General features: G+C 35.9%; 1 protein-coding gene across 2 annotated transcripts; it reads right to left on the reverse strand.

The window, feature by feature from the left end:
* Positions 1-1,371: 1,371 nt before the first annotated feature.
* On the reverse strand, positions 1,372-8,383 carry LOC113761891 (E3 ubiquitin-protein ligase RHF2A). Of its 2 annotated transcripts, none has more exons than XM_027305067.1 (9): positions 8,186-8,383; positions 7,271-7,402; positions 7,129-7,175; positions 5,596-5,658; positions 5,378-5,486; positions 4,906-5,291; positions 4,647-4,754; positions 4,196-4,555; positions 1,372-1,674 (listed from the first exon to the last, which is right to left on the reverse strand). In XM_027305067.1, exons 2-8 carry the CDS (start codon positions 7,400-7,402, stop codon positions 4,240-4,242), a joined length of 1,161 nt encoding a protein of 386 aa, XP_027160868.1. In that variant the 5' UTR covers positions 8,186-8,383; the 3' UTR covers positions 1,372-1,674; positions 4,196-4,239. The 2 variants fall into 2 exon arrangements, with proteins under 2 accessions (XP_027160868.1, XP_027160875.1); XM_027305074.1 differs by lacking the exon at positions 8,186-8,383 and adding an exon at positions 8,112-8,132.
* Between the last annotated feature and the right edge of the window lie 3,265 nt (positions 8,384-11,648).

Genomic DNA, 11,648 nt, shown 5'->3' on the forward strand with positions numbered 1-11,648 from the left:
TCTACCCCTTGAAAATAGAAGGTATTCACAGTATACCAAAATACATGGAATGTGAAAATGCAGATGCCAAACAAAACGTTGAATAGAATTGGGATTGACGCATGAAGATAAAAAGGATTCAAAGCCAAAGAAAACTGACTCATGGGAGGCCAATTTGAGGTGCTAGAAAAAGAAGTAAAGCTTAAACCATGAAAGAGAAGGGGGAAGATTACTGTAAGAAGTAGAAATGCAAGAAAATTGGGGAGAAAGGTGGGGAGGGCAATAATGCGCAAATACCGTTCGTTAGATCCCCCCTAAAAGAGTAGAGTAGAACCCACTTGTACTTTTTTTTTGTACATTCGTCTCAAATGCATCTCAGGTAATCTCACGAATTTTTATAGCACAAACTAACATGTACAAAAACAGCAATTTGTTGAGGAAAATAACTAAATTATGGCGAGCTAAACGCTCGAGAGAAAATGCACCCAATAATCACCCGCTTGGTTTTTTGGTTCCATCTTTCTGACACTCATTTTCTTCTGGGATGTGAAGGACCAATTTGCTGGTGGTATTTGTGGACTTCTTCACCCTGGTGAAGCACTCTGGACTTCAGGTATGATAAGAACCAGTAGTAAATCACTAACCATAGGCCCGGCAGCCAGCCGTTGTTTAATGAAGGTAAGATGTAGTACTATATCATTCTCTCTGAGCTTTTAGCTCCAGAAATGCATATTCTTGGATACAGATTATGCAAGGTCATGTGCACTTGTGCTTAACCTACCTAGGTTACAAGAAGAGAGATATTCTACTTATCGAACAGACTACAAGAGCAAGATCAAAATATCTGTTCTTACAACGTTCATGCAAAGTCATCAACACTCATTTAACTGTCAAGAAAAGGGGAAAGGAAAGGAAAAAGTTGATGCACTTCTCATTGCTACTCAAGTCACTGGCAAAAACCAGGAAAAACCAATGAAAATGTTGACATTGATTCCCAGTAAAATTAAGGTTGCACCATAACAAAGTACTCCTAAGTTTTGGTCACTGGCAAATGTCTTCTGGGCGTCCATTTGATGCACGAATGAAGTTTCAAAACTAGGGCCGACATTACTCTAAAACTGAGAATTTAACTTAGAAAGAGGCAAGAAATCATTACAATTAAGCCAAATGACAGGTATCACTTCAACAAAAAAAACTCCCTTGAGGTTTAAACGACGGGAAAGCCAAGATATTCTTGTCACCATACGCGAAGGCCCTTCCTAACTTTGCCATCACCGTGTAGATAAAATTTCTTTAACAGTGTAAAATAAGACAAAAAGCCAATAACAATGCAGGAAAAAGACAACACAAAGGAAAAGCCAATTTAATCCCTTGGGACAGAGAAGCAAAACATTTAACGACCAAAGACAGCAATAAGCAAGGCTTTCTAAAGCTTGTATAATTCATAACAAAATCTTTTACATCAGTTCACCAAGCATAATAAGATACCAACCGTATCTTCATTTGACTTAGACGTCAATCAATTTACAGCTGCTGTCATATATTCTAATTACAAGGTTCAAGAGCTCTGCCCTTTACTTATTTCATTGTATCAGAATCAATCAATGCACTTTTGACCAGTACTAGATACTTTGTCATGACGGCTAAGCATCACCAGGCCTCCATTGATGCATGAAAATGCTTCTACACCTGACACTGGATACAAAATTCACAAGATTATGAATAAATTTAACCTCGACTGGTGCAGGAAAATGCTTCCATACAAATGTCCATATAAATTGAGCATCATTCACAGAAAAGTTTCTATCAAGCTACAGAAGTCAGGAATCTGTTAACTTCAAGTAACCAGTCTGCAGACTGCAACTATTTTCACAGGTTACAACCTCCAAAGTTGCATAGGAAGAATATAAACAAAACTAAGGCCTCTGCAAAACACAAAACTAAGAGTAAATTGCACTGACCTCCCTTGAGGTCTGATTGGATTAAAAGATAAACCCCTCAAAGGCTTGAAGGACTGAACCAGCCTCCATTAAGGCTTCACACATTTATGCTTGCCCTTGATAAAATGTAATGGCATCAAAAAGATTGGCAAAGACTGTACAGCAGCCACAGAGAGAGAACAAGAGAGAGAGAGAGAGGAAAACTGACACTGGTCACTGAACACAAAATTCACAAGATTATGCCCTTACCAATGTCCAAACAAATAGAACATCATTCACAGAAAAATTTTTACCAAGCTACAAAAATCAGGAATCTGTAACTTCAAGTATCCAGTCTACAGACTGCAACTATTTCCATAGGTTACAACCTTCCAAAGCTGCATAGGAAGTATACAAACAGAACTAAGGCGTCTGTAAAATATAAAACTAAGAGTAATTTGCACTGACCTCCCCTAAGGTCTGATTGGATTTATAGATAAACCCCTCAAAGGCTTGAAGAATTGAACCAGCCCCCTTTAAGACTTTACATAACCTATGCTCGCCGTTAATAAAATGTAATGGCATCAGAAAGATTGGCAAAGACTGTACAGCAGCCACAAAGAGAGAACAAGAAAAGGGGTGGGGAGAATAACTTTACCCCACAGCTCTCTCTCCCTCCTAATCACAATCTTATCCACTGCTTGTCCTTCCTCCCTCCCTCTCCACCCCTTCACCAGCTCCCCTTCCTTTGACTCTTCCTCCCCGTTTCCTCTTGCTTTCCCTTCCCTCTCTCCCCTACCAACCGATTTTTGCTTCTCCATGGTACCTGCAGCTGCTCTGCAATCTGTTCCCTCATCACTCTCGCTGGTCTATTCTTCAGTCTCCCAGTCTTGGATACCAAATTTTGTGGAATTTTTGTAAATGATTTGGAAAAGTTGCACGTTGCAGTCATGGAGGCCTGCTGTCATGCGCAGCTGACAGTGGCAATTGTGTCATCAGGTAAGAAGGGAAAACGAAGAAAAACAAAATTAGGACCCCTTTTGGAGTGCTTAATTTATGTCAAGGTCTTTTGTTTGGTTAAAGCCATTACCAGCAAATTTATCAAGGGAATGCAACACAACTCTTTAAAACGGAGGACTATCCATAATTCAAGCAAACCCCTGGCGATGTCAATGCATCATACTGCGGCTATCCATATTTTTGCAACACCGAGACAGCCCAAATCCAGGCAGTTCAGTTGTCCAATAAACACTGATCAGAACCCAGACTATATCTACCATCAGATTTCATTAGATAATTTTATCATCTCAAAATCATTGATTCCTGCATCATTTGGCTAATTACTAACTGCAATTTAGCTTATCAAAATAAAAAATTGTTGAGAATCAAAGTGCATGGCCTTCAATTTAGGGGCCTAAGACTTTCACTGCAAGGGATTGACTGTTCGTAAGCCTTTAGCACATTCCAACTTTTAGACAGAGCTGCTAAAAAAAAAAATAAACTTTTAGACAGGTGGAAATTTCCACGTTTTTTATATAACCACTGATTGGAGAAGACCATTCCAGCCTCTCATGGGGATAGTGCACCATTCAATGGCGAGAGAGCAACCAGCAAGATAGACCATAAGCTCTACTACACCTTCCCCCCCCCCCCCCCAAAATGCCCTCCCCTCCAAAAAAAGATGCAAGGAACTCCAGTTCAATCTTAGACTTGTCCTTATGGAGCTACACAGACACCGCAATGACCTGATATATAAATGCGACACCATAATCTAAGTCAAATGGCTTTCACCATTACAAGGAGTCAAACCTATATGATCAAATGACATAGAACAATAACATGAATCCACAAATTATACCAGTTTCCATGTATCGATCTGATGTACAAAATCCTAAACGCGCAAGGAAACTAATTTAAAATGAATGGTCTGAATTCCATTAACCTACACTGTCCTACCAAAATTCGCTACTGTGTTTCCAACATACTGTTAGTAAACAAGACACACACCACAGGCATGCTTCTCTTGCTTGGTATTGTAGACATTGCTTTATCCACAACTTCTGAACTTGTTTCCTATCAAATTTATCATAAACTATACTGCAAAATGCATATTACTTCAGAACACCATCAAACCACCCATACATCAACCTCCACCAAGATTGCTAATGACATTCAGAAAAAAGAAAAAGGTATAAATAAACAAAAAATTAGAAAACAATAGGAAAGAACAAGCTAACCAATAGGAGAGTAGAACAGGTACAAAAGTCAAACCACAGGCTATTAGATTAAAAACTCACCACATAGATGAAGCGCAATGGTAGATATTCTTCTCAATCAACATTTAATTTGAAGCAGAACTTGCAGCACATGGAGCTTGACTACCATCCTCAGATGAAGACTGGTTAGCTGATATATCCACATGTTGCTGCTGGTCAGCCAGACCAGAAGTTGGGCTATCCTCTTCACTACTTGATACAGAAGCTATAGTATTTCTTCTACTATCTCTGGTTTCTAGATGACCCATCAGGTCCGTCACAGTAGCAATACCTGGATCACTTTCTCTTCTACCTTCAGAACTAAGGTCCTGTGTCGTACTGTTTCTCGAGAAAAATCTCTCCTTCCAACCTCTTGTGCTCTTGGTGATAGACTCTTTGTACCTTTAACAATGAATTTGGCAAAGATCAGTTGAAAGACTGTTATGAAACTAATTAGCAATTGTCGGTAGCACATAGCAACGTTCTGTTCTACCTCATTGACATTGCACTAAACCGCGATTTTAACGATTCAGAGAAAGACTGGAAATCTGATGGCCCAGCTCTGTCCTGACTGCTAGGGGAAGATTGATTAGGAGACCTCCTAAAAGAAGATAATTTGACATCAGAATAAAAAGAAAAGCAGAAGATAGAATCGTATCTAGAATACAAGTTGAAATATAATAAAGCAATTGCCATACATTCTCATGCTAATGGGCTAAGGAAAAACTTAAAATCAACGTAAATATCACTACCTATTTGTCAATTGCACATGCTGATTAGCAACAGGGCTTGATCCTGATGCTGGAGCAGGCACTTGATCCGCTTGGCCAGAAGTAGGTGGAATTAATTGCGTAGAATCTCCTCCTATGGCAAGCAATGGAGATGCTGAACCAGCTATCATAGCTGCAGGTTCATTCCCCCCAACACCCTGTAGAGGTGGAGGCGAAGCAGCAGCCGTCGTAGGAGGGGCATTAGGATTAGTAGAGAACACAAGAAAGTGAGGACGGCCTTGAGCTGATGACCTACTCCTCTGGCCTTCCCTCCTAGCAATATGACGAGCCCTTCCCATGGCAGCAGCAGCAGCTAAATGCTGAATAATACGTTCTTCAAGCTCGGATTCAGTTGCACTAACTGGTAACTGGAATTTCAAAATGAAAAATAGATGTATAAAAGAAAATTTTAATAACTGAGCAAAAAGGGAGCCACGGTTGAAAAAGTACAAACATGCTGCAACTCAAAATCCCCCAAAGTCGGATGATGAAATATAGTGGTGTTCCTAGGTGGATTCATCCGGATATTTCTTTCATGCTCTACAGCATCAAGGAGTTCCTGGCTGCCAACAAGAAAATATGACTGCTTCTATCCAGGTAACAAAATATGGAGGATGGGCAGAAATATAGTAGGTTCACTGAGAGAAAGGACCATGGAAGGGGAGCACTTACCTGCCAGGGTCCTTCAGACTGATAGGCTGCCAACACATTGGGCACTTGGAGCTTCTCTGACACCTACAAGATAAAGTCACTAATTATGCATAACCCTGGCCCACATTTTCTATGTCAATCATGAGGCACGAATCTAGGCAAAGTATGAGCTTCTACCAAAAAGAAGGTCAATATTAGGTTGCCACCAACTTGAGAAACTTTAAACAAAATCAATGAACAAAATGTTCTAGTTCAAAGGTAGATCATCCATCACTTGAGAAAAGAATCAGTAAAACAAAAAAACCACAGAAAAATACCACGGGACACAGAAATATACTAACAACAATGTTCAGAAACATTATGATGAGAGAACTGCCATAATCCAAAAAGATGGAAGAAAGCAAAAAAGGAGAAAAAAGCATAGAATCCGAGGGAAAGTTTTTATCAATCTTTTCTCCAAAAAAAATTACCAAAGCAGAAAGGATCAAGCAACTTAGATCAGAACCTTCCACAAGACCAAAAACGAAATGGAAGTGGAAAAGAGTGAGAGAATTGTCTTTAAATGGATAGGCACTATTACAGGGTTAGCGAGCTTTTACTTTTGTCATTGGCAGGAGATGGTCACATGCATCTAAAATCACTGTACTTTCTTGCTTTGAATGTCAGTAGACTACACATCCATTTTCCTACATGTCAGAAATTTTACATAATAAGCTCTACTGTGCACAATATCCAGATATCTTGCTTAATCTATTCCCCCATGTTGGCTGCTCAAGTTTGTATTGTGCAACAGGGGAAAAAAGCAAACAAAGGGGGAATCCACTTTTAACATGGCTGATTACAAACTTCTTAAGAGGACTGATGGCAGCCCCTGCATTTTTATTCACTTCTCAATTAATTTAGTTAAAGTACTCCAATTTCTATATTTACAGACAGAAAGAACAATTTCCTACCAATGCCAAAACAAAAAATGATCCTAAAAGAGAAGTATTATCTATCTTCATCAAACGCCATGGCAGTGAAAAGACTGAAGCAGTTTTATGGCAACACTTAAGTAATAAAATACATAATAAGTTCTAATGGATGGCATCATATTATGTAGGATGGTATCCCCCTCAAATTACTACCAAACAAAGAGCACAGAATTAGAGAATAGCATAAAGTATTCTGAAGCCTCAGGCTTAAAATAAATATCTTTCAGTTAATGCTGCATTTCTGTCAATCCACAAATGCATATTGTTAAAGAATGAGAAACATCATCATCTTTGACCCAAACATATCACACCCTTAGAAGCATACTATCAAATCTCGTTTAACGAAGATAGAAAGGTCAAATGTTCAGAAGGGTAGGCTATCAGTCTATTTACTAATGCAATAATGATTAGACCCAAAAAAGACCTCAAGTTCAACAAATAATTATCATTTACTTCACATGAGAGAAACAGCATGTCTGCTATAAAAATGTATGATTTTTGAGCGTTGAAGACATCTTTAAAGTTATTAAAAGCAACCAACTTCAAGATAAGATTTTTCTTTAACAGATTAAGAGAGTACCATTCAAGAACACATTGAAGATGAAATTCATGCTTGCAATTTGTCACCTGCAACAGAAACATAATCAAACGTCACCTAGTTGGACAGAGTTACAATCACAATTTCAATTGAGCACGCAAATGCCTCGTCAATATGTACATACAGTCGAAGGATCACTTTCAACAAATTCTTCAAGGCATATGCTGCAAGTATCATCACAGGCATCCTGAATTCCACCTTCCACGAAAGCTGCCGCTGATGTCAAATGACTCTCGGGTGCTTTACCCTCTTCCATCTGCAAAAAAGTTGCAATCTTTAGAATTAAACTACTTAAAAAAGTAACTCCCGGGTTGCAAAAAACTTTTCCTTCTTATTATTAGATTAAAATCTCAACAATGTATTGGACATACAATAGATAAGTGCCTAAAAAAATTAATGTCTCGTCTACACAGACAAATATAGCAGCTCACAAAAAGAACACCTCACTGAATTAAGAGAAACCAAAGGTGGTCTAACCCTACTTTAAAAGATACCAACTTCACAAAATTGCTAGTCAAAATTAAGCAAAGGGTTCGATTATCAAAAGAACAAGTGGCAGTTTATTGAAGGCCTGTACGGTTCCTTTTGCTCCAATGCCTATTGGTTCCCAAAAACAAAAGAAAAAGAGAAACTGGCTGTATTTTCACGTGAACTAACATTCTTCAGCCAATTATTCATAAACTAGAAGACTGCAAATGGGAGAAAAAGGCAGCTTTATTGTAATCAATTTACAATCTAGCCCTGTGATACAAATTCCAGGCAAAACCCAGAACAGAAAATAAAAAACCCCACATAAACAAGAACTCGTTCAGCTTAAAAAGAGAAGAATAAATATATAAAGCTCAGGTCCAGACCAGCAAAGGATATAAATCCAAAAATCGAAATGGATAAGCTATTTAACGAGTGCCCACTAAGCAAACTGGTTAGAATTCACCAATTCCACCCAAAAAAATTTTAAAACTCACCTCAGAGTAGAAAAGTGACCTAATCTGGCAGATCAAAACTAATCAAAACCCAAAATACTGATTCAAAATTTTACCTTTATTCAAGAGGGATATATACCAGGCCTAAAAGATTATGATGAGATTATCTAGATGAAGTGGGAACGGTATATATTTTGGAGGGCAAGAGTAAGAAGAAGAGGAAAAAGGGAACGAAGACTTTGTAGAGTCTCTCCCTTCTGGATGATTTATTGGTAGAAATTACAGTAGAATTCTTGATGGGTTTTTCTTTTTCTTTTTACTTTTCCTTCTTTTTTTTTTTTTTTTTGGGAGTGGGATTAACCACTTCTTCTTATGGACGGTGATGACTGATGACTGAGCCCACACAGACCAGCTTAGCAGGGAAGGACTAAGGAGAGAGCCAAAGAGGTGACCGCAGCTCGGTCTTCTGCTAGCCAATGTTGCAACACGTGGCTTAGATATCTCATCTCTTTGAATTTTCTATAGATTGGGGGAAAAGTTTCTTTTTTCTTTTTTCAAAATTTTTCAAAAAGAAAAAGTTGAAAGTTGGATATTTGAAAAAAAGTAGGATTGTGCTAATGGATAAACAGATTCTGATTCTGATTCTGCTTTGCTGTATTATTGTGTATTTTCCACCGTCCAAATGTCATTTAGAGATTGGGATTTGACCTTATTTATGGGCTTTTAAGGTAAGGTTTGCTGTCAAATATGATAGATTAGTTAATAATCACTCGTATTAGGGTGAGGATTTGGTGTCTTTTCACTAATTTAGAAGAAAAGTTAGTTGTTTCACTTTCAATATTTTATTTCATAGCTACAATAATTGAGGCTTTTAGAGTAGGGACTGGTGTATTTTGCGTACTTTTGTTGACAAGATTCGAGTACTTTTGAATTTCATTTCTCAAAAATTTTTAAGATTACGTTTGAATCGAGAGATTCAATAAAGGATTTAAAATCTTCTCAAATCCGACTAATTGTTTAGAAAATTTAGGCGGTACTTCTTTGAGTTTGTAATTTATCGATAATTTAAATACATTTTAAACACTAAAATAATTGATGAATTACAAATTTAAATACCTCTTAAGTAATTCAAATAATTAGAAGATTTGAGAGGATTTTAAATCATCCACCAAATCCCCCAATCCAAACGAACTTGTGATATAATATATGTGATACAAAAATATTATTAAAAATATGTAAAAAGAAATTTTTAAAATAAAAAACAAAATATATTTTCCACAAAGATACAATGCAATCAATGCCATATGTTATGCCTTTTAGGGGTATGCGTGTTTACATCTTTCAACAGGAAGGTTCACTTGTCGCCGTAAACCCTATTTTTGGGTATTTGATTTGGCACCATTTGCCTATTTTAGGCTTTGGAAATGACGAATTTTGGTGATGATTATGGTTCTATGTTAGATTTGGTGTCTTGGATTTTCTGACCACCAAGTCACGAAAATGGCTAATTGGTTTATTATTGTAAAGTTGTCCACTATCAATTCATATCTGATATCCTTCCAACCCAAACCCCAAATATGTATATATATATATATATGGCCTTGCTTGCGGATTGATCCATTCTTTAGTCTTTTCAGTATTAACTATAAATTTTGACCCAGAAAACACTTTTATAATTCAAGTTTATCAGCTCAATTTAGCAATTTACACTTTCTTATCATAATTTCAACGCTCCATGATTGGTCAAAAAAAAAGTTTCAACAATTTAATAGGCATATATATATTTGTTGGCGTAATTTCAAGAATTTTTCGCAGTTTATACTTTGTGTTTATTCTTGAGGAACTTTTTTAAGGGTTAAACGTACTAACCCCCCCCCCCACCCCCCTATCATTTGGTGTCATTTGCATTTTCATATGTTTGTTTCACTTTCCTCCCCTTTGATTAATGGTCAACACTGACAATTTAACTAAAGACATTAACAACATCAAAGTAACAATTAGTGGAAACAATACTTGAAAAAGAATTTTGCTTCGAGAGAATGTCAATAAAAATGGGATCCGACCACTTAAAAAGAAAAAATGACATGCGGTAGAATCTATTGTAGAATTTAAAATAAAACCATTTTGTATAAAAAAAATTATAAAATAATCACCCAAAAAGAATATCATGTAATTTTAACAATAAAAAAAATTTTCTATTGAAAGTTTTAGATGTCCGTGACATGCATATGAGAGATATTTTATCACATTTGTATCTCATCTCGACTATATATTAACGTTAAAATACCCAACATTTAATTTTTTTTTTAAAAAACTTTTAATAAGTGCCCCAATTTGGAGCATCTTTTACACCGCACAAGACTTCACAGTTTTGTGTGTTTTGGCAACAAAATGGAGAAGTCAAGGTCCTGGTTTGCCGCGTGAGTGTGGAATATAGATCAAATGTCATCCCATATGATCTAAATTCTAAAGCACTAATTGCAATGGTAGCTGTCAGAAGATATTTATTTTTAGCATAAAAAAGGCAAAACCATTATTTATTAAAGTGCTTATATTTTCTTTTTTTTTTGTTTTAACTTTGATCATTCCAAATGTTCTAGGAAAAGGAAAGGGAAAAATAGGTTAAAAAACATGAAGAAATATGACGTCCAAATGAATGCGCATTTTTCTCCAGTAAAATCTTGATTGATTATATTACATTAGAATTTTCTCATTTTCATATTCTTTTTTTAGGATAGTATATTAAAAAATTGATTATTGGAAAAGTTAAAGAAAATTAAAGTGCGTTTTCGTTTTAAAAGGTTTAAAATCCTGAAACTCTTGTCAAAAAGTACATCGATGCTTGTTCCTAATTTGGACTCACTTGGATCAACTTTTTTGAAGCCATGATAAGTTTGAAAATAAAAAGAAAAAAGAAAAAGAGAACAATTTGAGGCAACTTTTACTAAAAGAAGAAAAAAGTAATACCCTTTGACCAAAAACCACGAAAAGGGCCCTAGAAAGAATGCCACGAGTGGGGCTCAATTAAAGTAATTAGGCCGTTGTTTTCTAGATTTATCCAAAATAAATACTCTCACCATCTCATTTTGATATTCTTATTTTCCTCTTTTTATTCGTCCCAGATTATAATTCGCTTTTAGTTGAAAAATATAATTAACTTTTAAATTCTCTAAAATATCATAATTTAATATATTTTGTTATCAGTGGGTATAACCTATCTTATTCAATAATTGTTATGATTCATGACTTGAATGATGCAACTTTCCATCAATATTGTTATCGTAATTAATGTAAAGGCATAGAGAGAGAGGAATGAATCGGAGATCTCAGATTCAGAACCTCTCACTTACACGAATCAAAATAATGTAAAGATATTCTTCATTTGGATTGACTTATTTTTCAAAAATAAGTTTTTCAAATACAATACTACAATAATATACAAACAAAAACAACTCAAAAAACATTTCATCCATATAATATATCAAATATTTAAAAAAAAAATTATAGTAAAAGTTTTTCATATACACTATTATAGTAAAATATTTCAAAAACACAACAAAAAACAACTAATACAAATGG

The sequence above is a fragment of the Coffea eugenioides genome, chromosome 1, assembly GCF_003713205.1.
Source record: "Coffea eugenioides isolate CCC68of chromosome 1, Ceug_1.0, whole genome shotgun sequence".
Taxonomy (NCBI): Eukaryota; Viridiplantae; Streptophyta; class Magnoliopsida; order Gentianales; family Rubiaceae; genus Coffea; species Coffea eugenioides.